This window comes from Quercus lobata, chromosome 3, assembly GCF_001633185.2.
Source record: "Quercus lobata isolate SW786 chromosome 3, ValleyOak3.0 Primary Assembly, whole genome shotgun sequence".
Taxonomy (NCBI): Eukaryota; Viridiplantae; Streptophyta; class Magnoliopsida; order Fagales; family Fagaceae; genus Quercus; species Quercus lobata.
Window position 1 is genome coordinate 58,210,383 of NC_044906.1, and position 23,707 is coordinate 58,234,089.

The following is a 23,707-nucleotide window of genomic DNA, read 5'->3' on the forward strand; positions in this document are numbered from 1 at the left end:
AGTCCTATATTCTTTTGACTCTCGAATGAGTAAAGAACTTGTAACAACTTCTCCAAAAATAAAAGGTCTTAAACCACCCAAAACACTGACGCAGTCATTAAAGTGTGCTCTTCATGGCACTTAAGATCTATCATGAACGAACTCTTTTTCCTCCTATTCTTCCTCTGAAATCCTATATGGGTTCAGTCCCTCTCCAGTCTAGTTAAACTATTTCTGTTTATTTTCTCAAAAAAAAAAAAAAAAAAAACTGTTTCTATTTAATTGGATATTATTGGGCCGTCAACTCCCTCTCAATCATATCAAATACATAAAATATTAAATAAAATCTCACAATTTAAAAGATCCTACCATATTCACACTCTATTTTCCTCGTGCATCTCTTATCTTTTTTATACACCCTATATATTTTTTTCTTGCTTCTTTTACTTTTTTTTTTTAAATACAAATTTTTTTAAGCATTCAGCAAACTCAATTTCACCACAGAGATTTTAGTGCATGAAAAGAGATGAATGAATGAAAAATTACGATACTAAAAAAAAAAAAAAAAAAAAAAAAGCCTCATTGCACAAAGTGCATGTGATGTTGCTAGTATTATTTAAGGTGTCATAGATAGTCGAACAAACAAAAAAAAAAGGACAAATTCACTTCTTATTCTAAACGAAAATAAAATCAATCACATAATATTTAAAATATATTTTTTTTGTGGTCAATAAAATCCATGCAGTCATAAGTAAATTCAACAAAAAAAATTATCTTACATATTTAATTATTAAGTTAAATTCAATTTAAAGAATTTTTTTTTTTTGAAAATAACATACCTAATTTTGTTATATTTTTTTAAAAAAAAAATATGAAATCTATTTTAATAGGGTTTTGTTTAATATTTGATTGTTTTATTGAAAAGAAGATAACAAAATTAAAATCAACATAGTAGTTTGACACCATTTCTAAGGTCAAAATGGTCAAATACCATTATTTGGCAAAATATGTAAGGATCTATCATTGTTTTGGAAATATATATGGATGTATTACTCTTTTGGAACTTGAATTTGTTGTGTAACTCGAGTTTCAGAAACTCGAGTTCTTTAAAAAAAATATTTTTCAAATTTGCCGTGCTATTTTTATGAAATTCAAGTTCTTGAAACTCTAGTTACATAAAAAATTAGTGGCTATTTTACACAAAACTCGAGTTTGTGAAACTTGAGTTTTAAAAAAAGTGGTAGATGTTTAATTATTTTGCAAACAGTGATACATCCCCACATATTTTGCCAAATAATAGTACTTGGCCATTTTGGCCCTATTCCTAATAGTCAATACTAAAAGTATGTTTTAAATAAAAAAATTAAATATTGATTTTTACCAGACAACTAAATATATTAGAATTAATAATAATGACATGAAAAAATATTTATACATATTACATATTTAATCAAAAGTATTAATACGAAATAGAATAAGTTGCATGGCTAACGTGGATAGTGAATGATTAAATGAACATCAGCCCTCCAATTCAACCATGTTTTTACATGATGGAACTTAGCCAATAATGTTGTTCCTTAGAGGAAATTGACTTGTGAATTGTTTGTCAAATATAATTAGACTTACTCATTGTTGAGGTGTAAATTGGATTTTAACTTGTTGCTATGAGGTCTAACATTGTCTACCTAACAGCTATTAGTCGAGATGAACCAAGTAAGATCACTCATGCTTGGATTATTGTTGATGTTCAAGATGACTCCTTTTTTTTTTTTTTTGAAGGTAAAGTGGGACTCCTTACTATTATTAGTGCTCTTCATACGAGTTTACAACATAGGTGTGTTTGTATAAGCTATTCAAAAATTGTGTTTAGAGTTCAAGATGAATGTTTGTAAAAAATTTATAAGGAATTATGGTTGCAAAACAGAGTTTTTAATTTTCAAAACACTATTTTAAACTCTCAAAACACCTGACCAAACCAAACCAAACCAAACCCATATTATTTTGAAGCACGTTTGTGAGCATATTATAATCTTGACTATCCAAAAAAAAAAAAAAAATTCCAACGGTAATTTCATTACTCAAATCGTAAAAGCAACTCTTACTGATAATAATTCTTAATCTATGAGCCTAGTATCTGAAAGTTGTTATACTTTCCACGTTATCATTCACCACCTATAATTAATTCACAATAATGAAAGGGGAAAACTAACTATACTATTAATTAAGTAGCAACGTAAGATATAACATCTAAAAAATTGTACTTTATTTTTATTCCTTTGTAATTCTACACAAGCTCTTATACAAACTCTACATTTGGTGAAATGCATGTCATTCTTCCTATAGATCAAGTGTAGATGAGACGTTGTAATTATCTATTTAATATTTAAAAAGTATTTATTATTGACACGCTTCTGATTAGTCATATTATTGTAGCATTTCAATTTAGTTTGATGAATTCAGTCTATTTTAATCCACTTCAGTCCACTTTTGCAATTTAGTCCACTTCTTTCATTTAGTCCAATTCAATGGTCCACTTTGATGATGCTTTGCGAGGAGAGATTTGTGTAGAAAAAATAGCTACTTTATTGACAATTATGTCTCGTTTTCAACTTAATGTTGGTAGGTTGTTAATCAGGAACAGACTCAGGTGGGGGCTCAGGCCCCACTAGATCCCTTTTTTTTTTTTTTTTTTGAAGTCATTCTATATTTCACTTTTGTAGTTGAGCCCCCTTCTCCCTAATCAGTCTAGCTAGCCTAACTCAAAGAGCAACTATTCAATCCAAAAACTTACAAAAACAATAAAAATATTTACAATGGTGATTGTATTTTAGTAAAAAAAAAAAAAAAAACAATTTTACCACCAAAGAACAAAAAAATCATGTATTATTGGAGAAGCTACAGCTAAATTTTTTGCAATTATAGTAAACTAGTATAAATACTAGTTGACTGTAGCAAGTTGTTAAAAATAAAATAAAATATTTTATTAAGATTATATCTTTTCCTTTAATTAAAAAACTCAAATTCTCTCTCTTTCTTATTATTTTAATGAGTTGTTTATATTATTTTAAATGAACTGATAAAAAAATAGAACATTTAATATTTGGTGTGTTGTAAACTTCTGTCATTCAGTCCAGTTCAATGGTCCACTTTAATGATACTTTGGGAGGAGAGATTTTTGTACAAAAAATAGCTGTTTTATTGACAGTTATGTCTCATTTTAAGCTTAATGTTGGTCGGTTCTTAATCAGGATCAAACCCAGGTGGGGGCCTGGCCCCCCTTAGTTCCAATCTAATTTTTTTTTTTACTCATTCTATGTTTCACTTTTGTAGTTAAGCACTATTCTCCCCAATCAGTCTAACTAGTCTAACCCAAATAGCAACTATTTAACCCAAAAACTTATGAAAACAATAAAAATATTCACAATGGTGATTGTATTTTAGCAAAAAAAAAAAAAAAAAGACCTATTTGATCACCTGTAGGGATAAGGGTCCAAAATCATATATTGAGCCTTGGGCTTTGTTCGAAGACGTTGAATAGTCCGAAGAGGGACAAATAGTTATGATGGGTTCCAATTTAAAGTCTCATGAGTAAGGAATGAATGGAAGGTGATCCGAGGAGGAACTCCTCCTCAGATATGATGAATGTAGCTCAAATATGTATTCCAGCAATTAAAGTGACCCTCCAAGAGGCTCCAGGGATAAGGATGTGTCTCATGAATATACGAGAATGAAAGAAACCCAAAAATATCTAAGGAAAAGTTGCTACCACTGCATTAAATGCACTGCAACTACTTTTTTGGCCGCATTTATGTGGAGAAGACTCCTGAATACTACTGTCTTGGTTACCACCACTCACAGGAAGCCAAAGAGGGTGTCTGATGGGACAGACACTCAATTAAGGGCTCAAATGATCAACAAGTATAGGATTAAGATAATCCCAAGGGAGCTACATAATGTGGGAGACCCTTTATGAGAAAAGATTGAAAAATTCATCAAAGAGAACATTGTAGCAATCTAAATTGCACTTGTACCCAATTGTGATCAATTTATAAAAGTAAGACCTCCTCTAACTGTAAGTCCATTGATATCAGAATCTCTTATTTGTGTTTGATTGTCATTCAATTTAGTACTAGCCGTTGTCTAACTCATTAAGGCCTAGTTCTTTGATCCACTTTTTACAAATTCATTGTACTGCGTTCATTGGGCCAAGATCATACAACTTGGGCTAGGGCTGCAACATGGGTTCTTACACCACCAAAGAACAAAAAAATCATGTGTTATTAGAGAAGCTAGAGCTAAATTTTTTGCAACTATAGAAAATTGGTATAGATACTAGTTGACTGTAGCAAATTGTTTAAAATAAAATAAAATATTTTATTAAGATTATATCTCTTCATTAAATTATAAAACTCAAATTCTCTTTATTCCTTATTATTTTAATGAGTTGTGTATATTATTTTAAATGAAGTTATGAAAAAATAGAATATCTGATATTTGGTGTATTGTAAACTTTTGTCATTTAGTCCACATCTGTGATTTAGTCCAGTTCAATGGTCCACTTTGATGATGCTTTGGGAGGAGAGATTTGTGTAGAAAAATTGCTGCTTTATTGACAATTATGTCTCATTTTTAACTTAGTGTTGGTAGGTTCTTAATCAGGAACAAACTCAGGTGGGGGCCTTGGCCCCCCTAGTTCCAATCTTTATTTTTTTAGTCATTCTATGTTTCACTTTTGTAGTTGGGCCTCCTTCTCTCCAATCAATTTAGTTAGACTAGCCCAAATAGCAACTATTTAACCTAAAAACTTATAAAAACAATAAAAATAGGCGTAAATGCATTTTTAGTCCCTACATTTTGACGTTTTTTCATTTTAGTCCCTACATTTTATTTTTTCCACTTTTAGTCCCTAAATCAATTAACGCGTTCCATTTTGGTTCTTTTCGTTAGCCCACTACCGGAAATTACTTACGTGGCAGCCGGAGGGATTAAAATAATAACAAAAATGCCACATCACCAATGACACATCAGCATATAAATTTAAAAAATTAATTTATTAATTTTAACAAATTTAGAAAACATAAAAACAAAATTTAAAACATAAAAATACATCAATTTGAATCAAACACACAAAAAACCCAGAATTGTGGTGACTTATTTTCTCTCTCTTCATTCTCTCTCTCTCTCTCTCTCTCTCTCTCTCTCATGTTGCTCTCTTTTCTCTTCAAACCCATTCTCTTCAAGGTTGAAACCCATGGTCATGAACACCATCACTAGAGCCACCCATGGCCGGACCCACTATCACAGTCCACTGCAAGCCACCACCCACTCTTATTATTTCTCTTCCCTCTCTTCCTTCTCTCTCTCATTACAGATCAACGGATGGTGTCGAGATTGGTGTTTAGGGTTTGGTTGTTTGAAGGTCGGCATTTGGGGTGTGGAGATTGGCCTTTGCCGTAGTGGAGATCGGCATTTAGGGTTTCTATAGGGCATGCAGATCAGTGTCGACATGGTGGAGATCTGCGGGTTGTGGAGGTTATGGGCCGTGTGGGTCGTGTGGTGGAAGTTTTGGGATGTGTGGGTCATATGGTAGAGGTGGGTTGTGTGGCGGTGGCGTGGTGGCAGTTTCTGGGTTTGGTTGGCAGTTTCTGAAAAAGCAACCCATGGTCTCCACTAAGCAAAACTCAAACCCACAACAAACAAAATCCATACCCACGGCGAGCAAACCCAGACCCACGGCGAGCAAACCCACGACAAACCAACAGCAAGCAAACGACGAGCAAAATACATGCAAACGACGAGCAAACCGAAAACCACCAACCCAGATCACAGCCATCGAAACACAAGACCAACACACCGAAACCAAAATCACAAACCGAAAATCACCAACCCAACTACCACCCAAATCGGCCAGCCACCACCATTGAAACCCAAATCGCTACCCACTGACCAAAATCTTAACCCACCGGCCAAAATCTTAACCCACTACACCCAAATCACAAGACCCACTGATCCACAGCCCCTCCAATCCACTGCCAAAAAATCGAGAGAGAGAGTCCAAGAAAGAATAAAGAAGAAAGAAGAGTGAGAGAAGATGATTTTCTGGGTAGTAAGCTGATGACTGATGACAGATGTTCTTGGGTTTAATTTGATTCAATGGGTTTAATTTTGAATTCGTGTTTTTGGTTTGATTTTCTGATGTATTTTTATGTTTTAAATTTTGTTTTTATGTTTTTTAATTTTGTTAAAATTAATATATTAATTTTTTAAATTTATATGCTGATGTGTCATTGGTGATATGGCATTTTTATTATTATTTTAATCCCTCCGACTGCCACCTAAGCAATTTTCGGTAGTGGGTTGACGGAAATGACCAAAATGGAACGCGTTGATTGATTTAGGGACTAAAAGTGGAAAAAATAAAATGTAGAGACTAAAATGGAAAAACATCAAAATGTAGGGACTAAAAGTGCATTTACACCAAAAAAATATTCACAATGGTGATTATATTTTAGCAAAAAAAAAACTATTTTACCACTAAAGAACAAAAAAATCATATGTTATTGGAGAAGTTAAAGCTAATTTTTTTGCAACTACAATAAACAAGTATAAATACCAGTTGATTGTAGCAAGTTGTTAAAAATAAAATAAAATATTTTATTAAGATTATATTTCTTCCTTCAATTAAAAAACTCAAATCCTTATTATTTTAATGAGTTTTTTATATTATTTTAAATGAAAAGATTAAAAAATAGAACATTTGATATTTGGTGTATTGTAAAGTGAGGTGATAAAATAGATAAAATAACTTTTTGAAATATTAAAAGTTAAAATTTTTAGCACTACTATTGTGAATGCTCTAACTTCAAAGAAAAAAAAAATCATAGCTAGCCTAGTATTAAAAAAAACATTATTTTGTTTTTATTTTTATCCTTTTGGGTAGATAATTGCATCTTAATATATTTAAAAACAACAATTTTGTGTATTTATAATTTTTTACAACCATATGGATGTTTATATGGAGTTATTTTATTTTATTTTTTGTTTATTTTATTTTTTTATTTTTATACTTTGGTCTCCACTAATTTAAAATCCTAGGCCCATTCCTGTTCTTAATAAAATTATAATTTTCTTGTTTTATTAAAGTCTTTTATATATGTACATGTGTGTGTGTGTGTGTGTGTGTGTGTGTGTGTGTGTGTATAAGTAATAGATTTACGTATATCTACTCTCTCTTTAGGTCATTCAAGATTTATAGAGAGGCTGAATCATTTTAAGAAGTACTAGAAACAAATTTCGACCACACATTACATTATTTATAAAAATATCTCGCCATATATAATAATTAAAAGTAAAATGAATTATGTTTCTTAAAAAAAAAAAAAAAAAAAAAAAAAAAAACTTACTACATTTTAAAAAAACCTTATTGCATTATGCCATATAGTTTTTTTTTTTTTTTTTGAGGAAAAAAATACTTGGTATCAACTATATACTTTGTTATAAAGTAATTACATCATTTTAAGAACTGGTTTAGAACTAACATTATAAGTCTCATCTACTATTTTTATTTTTTACTAACCAAAAAACAAATATTCAAATTTTTCTTGCTTTGCATAGGTTTATGATTAGCATAGGTGAAACTCAAGCCCTTTATGTTGTTGGTCAAATGCATTTCATTTTCAAAAAACATTGTTTAGACCCATTATAGTTCACTAATCAATTTTAATGAATTAGTTAAATTACGACTCAAGGTAGTTATTAGCACACATTCCAAAATAATCAAATAATGAACAAATAAGCATAATCAAAATCACACAAGAGGCATTATTTGTCCATGAAGTGAAAACCCTTGTAGAAATATTACCAACATAAAAACACTTCAGTGCCCAAGCCTAAGAAGCAAATTCACTAGTAAGGGGTTGTTATGGTTTAGACTTCTACTAACATGACATTTCGGCCAAAATTGGAAATTATCACCGTTTGCCAAATAATATAATTAGTAAGTACTGTTTTCAAATTATATTTTTTACTAACATCTAGAGACTCGATTTATATGCCCGCCCTTTGACCCTAAAGACTATTTATAAAACCTTACTATTACAGCCATACCACATTAAGCATATTAATAAGCTTTGTCTTCTTCATATGAATTTCTTGTCTCTCGACCGTGGATAGCTCGGCGGCCCGCTTACCGCTCCCTTCACCACCAACTGAGCCGTTAGGCCATGCGACCCAGACCAGCGCAACCCAAGCGATGGTCAGAGTGAATTTTTTTGATTTTTGGGTTTGGGTTTCTGATTCGATCAGTTTTTATTTTAGATTTTGATCTTGGATTTTTTCGGGCTTTGGAAGTTTGAGAAAGGAGAGTGGGAGAAGAAGAGGACGAGAGGAAGATGGGGAAAGAATGACTTTTGTTTGTTTTGTTGAAGAATAAGGAGAAGGACAATCTGGTCTGGGTACCAATACCACTCTAGACACTTGAAAATATTTGCACTGTAAATGTTGCAGATGTAAATCAAGTCTTAGAGACTCAATTTCCAGATGGACACCACGTGGAAAAAGTGCCAACTCAGACTTGATCAGAACATGAAAACCGACCCTCAAAGACTCGATTTATAGTCCAAAATTAAGCCTTTTAGACTTGAGATGTTAATAAAAAATATAGTTCGAAAACAATGCTTACTAATTATATTGTTTGGCAAACAGTGATAATTTCCAATTTTGGCTTGACATTTCTCATACATTCAATTTGACACTGTACCTAATCTCCCCACTTTTGTTAGCAACTATAGACTCTTATTTTGTGTCTTTTACACGATTTGTTTCAAAAATAATTGTTGCTTGGAGATTAATCTCTACACCACTCTAAGAGTTTCTTGAAAATTTGGATTTGTCTCTATTGTTCTTTTAATCAAGCCCAAACACAATGTAGGTGATCTTATTGCTAGAATAATAAAGCTCTTAAGGATACTCTATGAAGAGTTGTTATAATGGATTTTCTCTATATTTTTCCAATTGTCATCTTCTCTAATAATTAGGGTTTAAATAAGGTTTAAATGCAAGCAGGCTTTGGGCCTGAGGTGGCTACAAAAACAACCGTGGGAAGCCAAGTTTGTTCTTTCCGCTCACTTGACTAAGTGTCGAGCAAACCATTGATGATACTTTTTGTCCAAACTTCAATTTTGCTATCCAGATTACAAGTTTGTGCTTAACCGAGGTCTTTAGTCTCACCTAGTGGATAGAATGTTTCAATGCTCAACCAAATAACACCCTTATCAATTACATTGTTCATGACCTAAAAGGCTAAAATTTGTCATAAAATTAGCCAACACTCAAATACTTCACTCATTTCAATTGTCAAAATTGAATATTCTTCTATGAAAATTAAGAATCGTGCAGCAATGAAAACTACAACCACCATATATTGATTCCATAGATTCATAAAGACACAATTACCCCTTTTTCATAGGTTTATGAATCTTTCTTGGTACATGGACAAAATGGAGTATTGTGTTAGTCATTTTGTTAAACAACAATACTACATTGACAATATTTTTCATAAGTTATTTTAGAATGACTGATTATGAATGAAATATAATCCCTTTCAAATAAGCTCATTTGAAGTCCTAACACTATTTTGTATATGTTTGGATTGGGCTGATGCGTCTTGCATTGCGTTTTTGGCTTTTATTTTTTATTTTTTATTTTTTACCAGTGCCTCTTGCACTGTTCATGTCCCATGAACAGTGCATCAAGACAAATGAACAGTATTTTCATTTGTGAACAGTAACCAAAAATTATTATTTTTATTGTTTTCAGTATAATAAGCGGTATCAAAATGCACCATTTATCTACAAATTAAAACAAACTATATATTCCACTACACACACATACATATATAATATTAGTAAAAACATTTGTGACACTAGTCCGATTAGGAATTGCCTATTTCTCGTGACTTGTTTTCATAATATGAGTCAAAAAATTAAAATTCAGCTTATTTTCAAAAAGCTAAAACTTAAATTATTTAAAATAAAGTTAAAATAAAAAGTGGTGTGAGATCCTAAAATATTACGTAAAATAAGGAAATGATAATTTTATTCGGAAGTGGACTTTCCTCCATTTTACCTGGGTTTTTTCTTGGGTCTTGAAAACTCAGGTCCAATATTATTTGGACCAACCAAAAAAATCTAATGCGGCCATTATCAGGCCCAACCCAACACTCTTTCTCCATGTTAAACCCATTCCAAATTCCACACGTACAAAATGTCCTATTTCCTTGACAGATAGATTTCCTGCTCATGGCAGCATTATCTCTATCTTTTACTACGTCTATTCCATGTAGGGGCGGAGGTAAGTAATAGGGTGGGGCCAATGGCCCTAAAAATTTTTAATTTTTTTTTAATACATACAATTATTTTTATATTTTTAAAATTTAGTATTCAAAAATAAGAGTTGGCCTCGCATAATTGAATCAGTCCAATGATGCTCTTAAAAAAAATTGGTCTAATAGTTATAGAGATATAACTTTATTTTTCTCAATTCTATTTTTTATTGTAAAATGTGCTCTTATATCTATAAAATATTTGATAAAGTTTGACACCAAACATGTTTAAATTTATCTCTTTCAACCCGTTATGTGGCGATTAACAAGTTACTGACTCATTAAAAAAATCTTGTCACTAAAACAACACATGAAATGTCTCTCCACATAAAATGTTAGAGCAAGATAGCTTCCAATATGTTCATAGCTTAACTTATTCCTCCAAGTTTTGGATTAGTTTTTGAAAATTACATTAGTTCAATTGAAAGATTTTTTTTACTAACTTTATTATAAAATTTGATAATTTGTATCAAAAATAATACTTTTTTTGAATTTCACTATGAAAATAGTAAAAATGAATTTTATTTTATAAAAGATCGCCATCAAATATAATTTTGATTAAAAATACTAAGTTTTTGTTGTTGTTGTTGGGTGTGTTTGTGTGTGTATATATATAACTTATCAAATGAAAAATGTGTATATATAATAAAAAAGCATGTGTGTATATATGTGTGTGTGTGTGTGCGGAGTTATCTTAATAAATATATTAGTACTATAACTTGGCTCCCCAAACAAAATTTTTTGGCTCCACCCCTGATTCCATGCTTTAAGTTTCGTAGTTTTTCAACATCACAATTTGATAGCTTAAGCAGTTAGACTCACCGTCCAAGTGTGGTTACATTTACAACAGTTTGTGAATTGAAAGAGCCACTAGTTGAGGCAAGGCTGCCGGGAAAAGGTTCAAAACTTGAGATGGTGTCACCTGTTATTGTCATTGAGGCTCCCAAAATGATAAAGAATTTTGCATAAATTCCATGCCTTAGAGTGAATTCTGGTTTAGTCAAGCCTGGTGAAAAAACTACATCAATGTATGAATATGATGCTCACTACATGTTATTACATTCTTATTCAGGTAAGACTTTTGCAGGATTGTGTCAAGAAAGCCTAAAGATGTATGGGCAGTTCGTCTTACCATTGGTACGTATCTAAGAGCATCCACATCAGTGGATGTAAACCTTGGTAAAATACAAAAAGCTACCATTTTTACACATTTTACCCTAAAAATATTCCACATCAGTCATTCTAAAATTGTGCATATTTACACATTTCTACAGTAATCGTGCATATATGCATGGCCACTGTAGCTCGTGTATACCATATTTTATTAATTTCACGTTTTGTGCCTTTTTTTTCTCTCTCTTCTTTGTGCAAAACAAATTGACTTCTCTCTTGAATCCTCATCATCTTTTTCCTCAGATACACACAAACACAAACACCCCCACACACAAACACAAACACAAACACATAGACAAATCATCATAGAGGGTGCCTCGTCTTGGTCCTGTGTCCAAGACAAGCTCTTCGAGTTGAGTTGCCGAGTTACGAGGATGAGTTTGACTCGGTGGGTCAGGGCTTCAAGTATTCGAAGGGTGCTGTGGATTTTGGGTCCAAGTCTAAAGAGACACAGAGGAGGAGAGGTGTCTCGTAGACAGAAGAAGAGCACAGGTATAAGATTCTCATTGTTTTTTTTTTTTTTTTTTTTTTTTTGGGGGGAGGTGATGTGGGTTTTGATGGTTGATCGGTGATGTGGGCTTGAATGTTTGATCGGTGATGTGGATTTTGATTGTTGATTGGTAATGTGGGTTTTGACAGTGGATCGGTGATGTGGATTTTGAGAGAAAGAGGAAGAAAAGAAAGAGGAAACAGCAGAGACAAGAAAAAAGAAAGAAAAAGAAAGAAGAAGAAGAATAGGTTAATGGATGTGTAAAATAATATTAAAAAAAGAATATAAAAATATTATTTATATAAAATATAGTGGATAATAGATGAATTGATGTGGGTGTTTTGTAAAAATGGATGTGTAAAATAGAAAAAGTAGCTTTTTCTGTATAAAATAGATGATAAGTTTACATCTATTGATGTGGATGCTCTCATAAACGGGAAATATTTCAAGCCCTTGGCGCTTGATGAATGATTCGGTAGGCTATGAAAAAAGTGGAGTATTAGAGGACACCATCTTCAAGCCTAATCTTTGAGTCTGTGACAAACTTTATGGGGGGGGGGGGGCAAAATGATGATATTTTGAGATTGTTTTCTTTCTACTCTAGATTTTAGTTATTTATTTATGGAAATACTTTATACTAGTTGTCCTCCGATTCATGCATTCAAGGCTCACATGTAATTGGTTTTATGAGACCTTGTTAACAATGATGCATTAATAGTGCAAATATCTTTATTGATGGATACAAAAAATGTGACATACTATATGTTGACTAAAAAAAATAAAAAACAAAAACAAACATAAACTAGTTGCAAGAGAGTGGTCTCAAAATATAAATATATTACGGTGATAATTCTATCATCTTAATAAGCCAGCTGAAGTATACTCAATTCATTTTCAAAAAAAAAAAAAAAGTATACTCAATTCAATTGTCAATAAACGAATTATTGTTTTTCTAGATGCAACTGTTTTTTTTTTTTTTTTTTTTTGCTGAATAGATGCAACTGTTTTTGTATTTAAAGTGGCTTACCTTTTTATGAACATTGTCTCAACTCTCAACTAACAATCAAATGAGATCTCAAAGCTACAACAGTCCTTCACTTCCAAATGTTCCTCACTCTAAACCATTTTCTTCCACAACTCTCACGCATACTCATACGCCATGTCTCAACCCAACAACAAAACCTCTCCACAAAACTTGTTCTCTTCCACGACCCCTCAGCACAATTGTCTTATATGGAACTATCCCAAAAGCTCTACGGGGCCATGAAAGCCTGTGCTTCCATCAAGTCCACACCCATTGCTCAAAAACTCCATGCACAGCTTATCTCCACTGGCCTTGACTCTTCCGTTTTCCTTCAAAATCATCTTTTGCATTTGTACTCCAATTGCAATTGTTGTCAATTGTTGTCATTTTGTGGGTTTTGGGGGTATTTTGGTTATTTTTTGGGTTTTGGGGAAATTTTGGTCATTTTTTGGATTTCAAGGGTATTTTTGTCATTTTTTGGGTTTTGGAGGTATTTTGGTCATTTTTAGGTTTTAGGGGTATTTTGGTCATTTTTTGGGTTTCAGAGGTATTTTGGTCATTTTTTGGGTTTTGGGAGTATTTTGGTCATTTTTAGGTTTCGGGGGTATTTTGGTCAGTTTTTGGGTTTTGGTGGTACTTTAGTAATTTTTAGGTTTTAGGGGTATTTTGGTCATTTTTTGGGTTTCAGATGTATTTTGGTTGTTTTTTGGATTTTGGAGGTATTTTGGTCATTTTGTGGGTTTTGGGGGTATTTTGGTCATTTTTTGGGTTTTGGGGGAATTTTGTTATTTTTTGGGTTTTGGAGGTATTTTGGTCATTTTTAGGTTTTAGGGGTATTTTGGTCATTTTGTGGGTTTCAGAGGTATTTTGGTCGTTTTTTGGGTTTTTGGAGTATTTTGGTTATTTTGGTTATTTTTTGGGTTTTGGAGGTATTTTAATCATTTTTAGGTTTCGGGGGTATTTTGGTCAGTTTTTGGGTTTTGGTGGTATTTTAGTAATTTTTAGGTTTTAGGGGAATTTTGGTCATTTTTTGGATTTTGGGGGTATTTTGGTCATTTTTAGGTTTCGGGGGGTATTTTGGTCATTTGATGGTTTTTGAGGGTATTTTGGTCATTTTTTGGGTTTCAATGATATTTTGGTCATTTTTTTGGTTTTGGGGGGTATTTTGGTAATTTTTATGTTTTGGAGGGTATTTTGGTCATTTTTGAGGTTTGGGGGTATTTTGGTCATTTTTTGAGTTTTGGTAGTATTTTGGTCATTTTTTAAGTTTCAGGGATATTTTAGTCATTTTCTAGAAATTTAGATTTTATGTTGTTTGTTTAAATTTTAAATGAGTTTAGTGGGTATTAGTGGGATTATCTATTTAGACCCATCTAATTAAATAACCAAATGGGTCTTTACCCATTTAACCCAAATATTCAAATGGGTTGGGTTAAGACTTATCCAAATAAGGTGGGTAATGGGTGGGTTCATGGATATGGATAAAAATTGCCACCCCTAGTATCATAATGTTTTTAGTTGGAATACGATGATTAGTGGGTTCGTTGTTATGGGTCAGATGAGTGAAGCGGAGAAGGTGTTTGATAAATGCCTGAAAGAGACTCTGTTTCTTGGAAACTTTAAATATGTTTGTTTCAATGGTACAGGATGGTCACCCAGAGAAAACTTTAAATACGTTTGTTTCAATAGTACAGGATGGTAATTGTGTTAATGATCCGTTTTCTTTCACTTGTGCAATGAAGGCTTGTGGCAGTCTCGCATACAAGAAGTTGGCTCTACAATTACATGGTCTTGTGGAGAAGTTTGATTTTGGAAGCAATGCGTATATGGCTATTCAGAATTCAATAATGGATATGTATATTAAGTCTGGAAAAGTGAGTTATGCTGAGAGAGTGTTTTTGAGGATCCCAAATCCAAGTTTGTTTCGTTGGAACAGTATGATCTATGGATAATCCAAATTGTATGGGGTTGGAAGGGCTTTTGACTTGTTCAACCGGATGCCTGAATGTGACTCTGTCTTGGAACACGATAATATCGATCTTATCTGAACACGGCTTTGGGGTTCAGAGCCTTAGTACTTTTGTTGATATTGATGTGGAGTCAAGGTGTTACACCGAATTCCACGACATATGCCAGCGTACTTAGCGCTTGCACAAGTATATATGATCTTGAATGGGGTACCCATTTGCATGCTTGGATTGTTCGAATGGAACCAACTATTGATGTTCTAGTTGGTAGTGGTCTGGTTGATATGTATGCAAAATGTGGATGCTTAGAATTTGCTAGGCGGATCTTTGATGGCATAACAGAACACAATGCAGTCTGTTGGACTCTTTAATCAGTGGACTTGCACATTTTGCGTTAGAGGAAGAGGCTTTGGAACTGTTTAATCAAATGAGAGAGGCTCCTTTTTCCTTGGATGAGTTTACTCTTGCAACAATTCTTGGGGTTTGTTAAGGTCAAAAGTATGTTTCAATTGAGGAGCAGCAACATGGATATACAATCAAGACTGGAATGGATTCCTCTGTTGCTATAGGAAACGCTGTAGTTACGATGTACACAAAGTGTGGAAATGTCCAGAAAGAAAATCATGCATTTAAACTGATGCCAATGAGAGATATAATATCATGGACAGCAATGATCACCGCATTTTCTAAGATTGGTGATATTGAAAAACCTCGACAATGTTTTGATCAAATGCCAGAGCAGAATGTCATAACTTGGAATTCAATGTTAGGCACATATACCCAACATGGTTTTTGGGAAGAAGGTCTCAAATTGTTTACTTTGATGCAAAGGCAAGGAGTTAAGCCTGATTGGGTCACTTTTGCAACTTCAAGTAGTGCCTGTGCTGATCTAGCAATACTAAAACTTGGTATCCATATTGTATCTCAAGCTGAAAAATTAGGGTTTGGTTCTAATGTTTCAGTTGCAAATAATGTTGTTTCTATGTATTCAAGGTGTGGACGAATTGAAGAAGCACAAAAAGTCTTTGATTTGATACACAAAAAAAAAAAAATGTGATTTGTTGGAATGCGATAATGGCTAGATATGCTCAAAATGGTCAAGGTAGGAAAGTAATAGAGATTTTTGAGAATATGTTGGAGATGAAATGCTCACCTGATCATATAAGCTATGTATCTGTTCTATCAGGTTGTAGCCATGCAGGGCTTGTAACAGAAGGGAAGCAATACTTCTATTCCATGACTGAGGATTTTGGCATCTCTCCAACATCTGAACGTTTTTCTTGTATGGTGGATCTGCTTGGTCGGGCTGGGTTACTTGAGGAGGCCAAGAATTTGATTGATGGAATGCCTTTTAAGCCAAATGATGCTATTTGGGGGGCTCTCCTTGGTGCTTGTCAGATCCATTGCGAATCTAAATTAGCAGACGTTGCAATGAAGAATTCGCTTGAGTTTGATGTGGAAGAATCTGAAGTTACATCCTTCTAGCAAATATATATTTAGATTCTGGCAAGTTAGAAAGTGTTGCAGATGTGAGAAAACTGATGAGAGAGAAAGGAATATGAAAGAATCCTGGTTGTAGTTGGATATGGGTAGAAAACAGGGTACATGTATTCACTGTAGATGAGACTAATCACCCACAAATCAAGGATATTTATAGAAAGTTGGAGGAGATGATGAAGAAGATAGAAGATAGAACATACAGGAAACTACAAAAATGCAATTAGGTCACTTCGTGGACAAGGCTACTACATTGAGAAACTTGCTGTGGTATTTGGTTTGATTAATTTGCCAACTTGGATGCCTATCCATGTAATGAATAATCTTCAAGTATGCAATGATTGTCACCTGACAATAAATCCGATTTCCCTTGTTACAGCAAGGGAACTTATAGTGCGTGATGGATACCGATTTCATCATTTCAAGAATGGATTTTGCTCGTGGAGATTACTGGTAATCTGAAGGTATCAATTTTGCTCGTGGAACCTACTGGTAATGTACTAGTTTATTTTATTTAGAGGAATCAGTACATTAATTTTTCCCCCTTTCAGTTGTGTCCGTGTGCCACTATATTTTTGTTATTTCAATTGAAGAGGGAAAAGAAAGTGAACTGAATAGGTAAGTCTTGCAGAACTTATCCCAAAGTGGCTTACCTTTGTTTCCTAAAACAAAAATTCTCTTCTTCTACAGTTTCATGTAACTATATATTTCTGAGTTTAATATGCATTTTAGATATATCAATATATTTTCACAGGCTTCTTCTCCCTTAACTCCATGCCAAGACCCAGCTAAGATGGATGTGCATCATTAAGAATTTGTAAATTTCATGAAAGCATTCTTAAAAAGAGAAAATTTCATTGAGTGTTTAAATTTCATGAAGATAAATCAACATGCTAACTATTGACTCCTTGACAAATATGCCAGAGTTCCAAAGATTGATCATCTGATTACATCAATGATGGAAAGAAAAAAAATAAAGAACTAAAACTGAGAAGAACAAAGAATCTGTGCAAGACCAAAAAAAGAATCTGTCCAAGGCCATAGCGACTCATAAAGAAAATAATCAACTCAATGCTTCATCAGGGATTTGAGATCAGCAAACCATGAAGCAAGTTATTCATCAGTATCAGCATTAGCAACAGGGTCAGATTTGGATTGACTGCATACTTCAACCAGGGGCAGTAGATCAGAAAATATTTGAGTCAATGCTTCATCTGGGGGTGTGAGATTAGCAATCCATGCATCAAAATCTTCATCAATGTTAGCATCAAGAACATGGTCAGATTTTGATTGATGACATACTTCAACCATGGGTGGTAGATCAGAAAATATTTGACTCAATGCTTCGTCTAGGGGTGGGAGATTAGCCATCCATGCATCAAGCTCTTTATCAATGTCAGCATCAAGAGCAAGGTCAGATTTTGATTGATGACATACTTCAACCATGGGTGGTAGATCAGAAAATATTTGACTCAATGTTTCATCTGGGGATGGGAGATCAGTAGTCCATCCAGCAAACTCGTCATCATCAGCACCAGCATCCAAACTTGGCATCTCAGGCTCAAGGCGCAGCCTTTTGTGTTCTTGGGCGTGGGCATCTACTTGTTCATGTGATATCACAGCAGTTGTATTGAAGCTTGATGCCTCTTCAGCAGCAGCAGCAGCAGAATAAAAACATCTTTTGAACCCTCTTCCTTTGGCCTCCTCACAAACTGAACCTTTATTTTGTTGATCAGCAATATTCCATGCAACAAATTTTTCACAACTTGGGATTTCAAGCCATATTTTTCTATGTTCATCAAGTGACATCATAGCAGTTGTTCCGTAGTCCTCCTCACAAACCGACCCTTTATTTTGTTTATAAATGACGCAGAGGACTTTGTTGAGTCTTGCAGATCCTTGAACTGCTGTTTTGCCAGCAAGGGAGAACTCATGCATTATCCAATTAGTCTTGTTGAATTTTCCCGAACCAACATCCTTGGCCTTAAAAGAGAGCATCCTGTCGATCCCAATAAGATCGCCCTTAGAATCATGGATTCTTTTGGGCTTGCTTTTTTCAAGCCAGGTTCCACAAGAGGCAGCCCTGCACACACGATTGCCGGTTGTTTTGAGGTTGGTGAAGACGTAAAGCTTGCGTTGGAAGGTGTGTAAATGATAGTACGAATGAGAATCATATATTTCCCATGGAGGAATTTTGCCGTATACCTCACAATCATTGACAACACAATGATTTAGGCGACGGTGTTCTGTGCCGTCTACCTTGTTATTCAAAATGTTTATCAAATCCTCGTCCTTAGGATCAAATCTAAAACCCACACTCATCTTTCCACCAAACAAAAGAAAATTTCAAGAAACCAAAGAAACCTTTTCACTGATAAAATAAACAAAACACTCTTCTTGAATTCTTGTCTTGCGCAGAAAGTCTCAAACAAGTACTACGTTAGAAAAAGATATATCATATATATAGAACTTAGGGCGGCTGGGATAAAGGGCGGTTAAAAGTGATTAAAACTTAGTTTAAAAAAAATAACTTTTTAAATAATTATTTAATTTGTTTATTAACTGATTAGGCTAGTATTATTTATGAGTGCGAAAATCGAACTTTAGTTTTCGAGTGGGACTATAGGAATAAAAACTTATCAGCTTAAGGAAAAAAAAAAAAAACTAAAAACGTGTCATTCAAGTAGAATGAATTTGAGTCAGTATAGCTAAAACCCCTCTTTTTGCTGAATTATAGTCTTATATTCTTCTGACTCTTGAATGTATTAAGAACTTGTAACGTAGTCATTAGAATGTGTTCTTCATGGCACTATTGAAAAACATGAACGAACACTTTTTCCTCCCAATTCTTCCTCTGAAATCCTATATGGGTTAAACTGTTTCTGTTTAATTGGATATTGGACCGTCAACTCCCTCTCAATCATATCAAATACATAAAATATAAATAAAAACTCATAATTTAAAAGCTCCTACTAAACTCATATTCACACTCTATTTTCCCTATGTATTTCTTATCCTTTTCACAAACCCTATTTTTTTTTTTTTTTTTTGAATAGAAATTTTCTTAAGCATTCAGCAAACTTAAATTCACCACAGAGATTTCAGTACACAAAAAGAGATGAATGAATGAAAAATTATGATACTAAAAAAAAAAGAAAAAAAACCTCATTGCACAAAGTGCATGTGCTGAGGCTAGTATTATTTACGGTGTTATAGATAGTCGACCCAAAAAAAAAAAAAAAAAAAGGAAAAATTTACTTCTTATTCTAAACAAAAATAAAATCAATCACATAATTTTTAAAATAATTTTTTGTGGTTGTTAAAATCCATGCAATCATAAATAAATTCAACAAAAAAAATTATCTTACATATTTAATTATTAAGTTATATTCAATTTAAAGATTTTTTTTAAAAAAATACCTAATTTTTTTAGATTTTTTTTAAAAAAATCAAATCTAATTGAATAGGGTTTTGTTCAATATTTGATTGTTTTGTTGAAAAGAGGATAACAAAATTTAAATCAACATAGTTCATGGACGGAGGCATGTATTGACTATGGGGGCAATCCCCCCCCCCCCCCCCCAAATTTTTTTAAAAAGATATTAGTGTCTGAACTTATCACTCACATCACTTTTTTACTTACAAATAATCACTCACTATATCAGTAATATACTTCTAGCATTTTCCTCAATTTAAAGGCCATTAAAAATTTTATAGAACTAAATTCTAAAAAAAATATATACTAGCCCAAAAACATTTGTGCAACAACAAAAATCACCAATAGCAAAGCTAATAAAAATTAAGTTTAATTAACCAATTTTACTTAAATAAACAATTGGCCCTTTAAACAGTTTTAAACAGAACAATTTTGTCTTTATTCAGTAAACGCACACATCAAAAACTCAAAAAAAAAAAAAAGAACCTCAGTGGCTAAGAAGCTGTCGAGTTAGAGGCCAGAGTCACCCCCCTTAACTTAAAATCGTGGCTCCATCCCTGACATACTTTGACACTATTTCTAAGGCTAAAATGGTCAAATACCACTATTTGACAAAATATGTAAAGATCTACCTTTGTTTTGAAAATTTATATGGATGTACTACTCTTTTGGAACTTGAGTTTGCTATGCAACTCGAGTTCCAGAAACTTGAGTTCTTTGAAAAAATAGTTTTCAAGTTTGCCATACTATTTTTTTATGAACCTCGAGTTCTTGGAACTCGAGTTACATAAAAAATTGGTGGCTATTTTTCGTGGAACTCGAGTTTGTGAAACTCGAATTGCCAAATAGTGGTATTTGGCCATTTTGGCTTTGTTTCTAATCATAAATACTAAAAATATGTTATAATTAAAAAAATTAAATATTGATTTTTACCAGACAACTAAATATATTAGGATTAATAATAATGACATGAAAAAATATTTATACATATTACATATTACATATTACATATTTAGTCAAAAGTATTAATACAAAATAAAATTAGTTGCATGGCTAACGTGGATGGTGGATGATTAAACGAACATCAGCTCTCTAATTCAACCATTTTTTTACATGATGGAACTTAGCCAATAATGTTGTTCTTTAGAGGAAATTGACTTGTGAATAGTTTGTCAAATTTAATTAGACTTACTCATTTTTGAGGTGTAAATTGGATTTTAACTTGTTGCTATGTGGTCTAACATTGTCTACCTAACAGATATTAGTCGAGATCATCCAAGAAAGGTCACTCATGCTTGGATTAATGTTGATGTTCACGATGACTCTCCTTTTTTTTTTTTTTGGAAGCTAAAGCGGGACTCCTTACTATTATTAGCGCTCTTTCTACAAGTTTAGATCATAGGTGTGTGGGAAATTATTTTGTACTCCCAGAGTACCATAAATGCGTACTCTCTCCTCTCACATGAGTGATGGGTCCCACTAATTAAATTCATGGTTGGACCCACCATTCATATGAGAGAAGGGTGTACGCATTTATGATATTCCGAGAGTACCTAAAAATTTTCCTAGGTGTGTTTGTATAAGCTATTCGAAAATTGTGTTTTGAGTTTAAGATGAACGTTTGTAAAAAAATTATAAGGAATTATGGTTGCAAAACAGAGTTTTTGGTTTTAAAAACGCTATTTTAAACTCCCAAAACACCTAACCAAACCAAGTCCATGTTATTTTTAGCACGTGTGTGAGCATATTATAATCTTGACTATCAAAAAAAAAAAAAAAAAAAAATCCACTGGTTTCATTACTCAAATTGTCAAAGCAACTCTTACTGATAATAATTCTTAATCTATGAGCCTAGTATCTTAAAGTAGTTATACTTTCCATGTTATCATTCACCACCTATAATTAATCCACAATAATGATATGGAAAAATTAACTATACTATTAATTAAGTAGCAACATAAGATATAACATCTAAAAAATTGTACCTAGTTTTCTTTCCTTTGTAATTGTACACAAGCTATCATACGAACTCTACATTGGGGGAAATGCATGTCATTTTTCCTGTAGATCAAGTGTAGGTGGGATGTTGTAATCATCTATATAATATTTAAAAAGTATTTATTGTTGACAAGCTCTTGATGAGTCATATTAGCATAGCATTTCGATTTAGTTCAATGTATTCAATCTATTTTGATCCACTTCAGTCATTTGGTCCAATTCAATGGTCCACTTTGATGATACTTTGGGAGGAGAGATTTGTGTAGAAAGAATAGCTGCTTTATTGACAGTTATGTCTCATTTTTAGCTTAATGTAGGTAGGTTCTTAATCAGGGACAGACCCAGGTGAGGACCCGGGCCCCCCTAGGTCCAAATTTTTTTTTTAGTCATTCTATATTTCATTTTTGTAGTCGGGCCCCATTCTCCCAAATCAGTTTAGTTAGCCTAACCCAAATAACAACTGTCCAACCCAAAAAGTTACAAAAATAATAAAAATATTCACAATGATGATTGAAGTTAAAGCTAAATTTTTTACAATTACAATAAACTGGTATAAATATCGGTTGACTGCAGCAAGTTGTTAAAAATAAAATAAAATATTTTATTAAGATTATATCTCTTCATTCAATTAAAAAACTCAAATTCTCTCTCTTCCTTATTATTTTAATGAGTTATTTATATTATTTTAAATGAAGTGATAAAAAAAATAAAACATTTGATATTTGGTGTATTGTAAACTTTTGTCATTTAGTCCAGTTCAATGGCCCACTTTAATGATGCATTGGGTGGAGAGATTTTTGTAGAAAAAATAGTTGCTTTATTGACAGTTATGTCTCATTTTAAGCTTAATGTTGGTAGGTTTTTAATCAGGATCAAACCCAGGTGGGGCCTGGGCCCCCTTAGTTCCAATCTTTATTTTTAGTCATTCTATATTTCACTTTTGTAGTTAGGCCCCCTTCTCCCTAATCAATCTATCTAGCCTAACCCAAATAACAATTATTTAACCCAAAAACTTATAAAAAAAATAAAAATATTCATAATGATGATTGTATTTTAGCAAAAAAAAAAAAACTATTTTACCACCTGTAGGGATAAGGGCCCAAAATCATATATTGGGCCTTGGGCTTTGTCTGAGGAAGTTGAATGGTCCGAAGAGGGACAAATAGTTATGAGGGGTTCCTTAGTCTCATGAGTAAGGAATGAATGGAAGGTGGTCCGAGGAGGAACTCCTCCTCGGATATGATGAATGCAGCTCAAATATGTATTTTAGCAATTAGAGTGACCCTCCAGGAGGCTCCAGGGATAGGGCCGTGCCTCATGAACATACGAGAATGAAGGAAACCCAAAAATATCTAAGGGAAAGCTGCTGCCACCGCATTAAATGCATTGCAGCTACTTTTCTGACCGCATATATGTGAAGAAGACCCCTGAACAGTGCTGTCTTGGTTACCACCACCCACAGGAAGCCAAAGAGGGTGTCTGATGGGACAGACACTCAAGTAAGGGCTCAAATGATCAACAAGTGTAGGATCAAGATGATCCCAAGGGAGCTATATAATGTGGGAGACCCTCTATGAGAAAAGATCGAAAAATTCATCAGAGAGAATATTGTAGCAATCTAAATTGCACTTGTACACAATTGTGATCAATTTATAAAAGTAAAACCTCCTCAAACTGTAAGTTCATTGATATCATAATCTCTTATTTGTGTTTGATTGTCATTCAATTCAGTACTAGCCGTTGTCCAACTCACCAAGGCTTA

General features: G+C 33.1%; 1 protein-coding gene and 1 pseudogene across 1 annotated transcript; one reads left to right on the forward strand and one right to left on the reverse strand.

Moving 5' to 3' along the window:
- The first annotated feature begins 13,127 nt into the window (after nt 1-13,127).
- LOC115979442 lies at nt 13,128-16,968 on the forward strand (annotated as a pseudogene).
- Nucleotides 16,969-17,624: 656 nt separating this feature from the next.
- Nucleotides 17,625-18,833, reverse strand: LOC115981153 (NAC domain-containing protein 82-like). Its single transcript, XM_031103329.1, has one exon. The coding sequence runs from the start codon at nt 18,831-18,833 to the stop codon at nt 17,625-17,627; it is 1,209 nt and encodes a 402-aa protein (XP_030959189.1).
- Nucleotides 18,834-23,707: the final 4,874 nt, after the last annotated feature.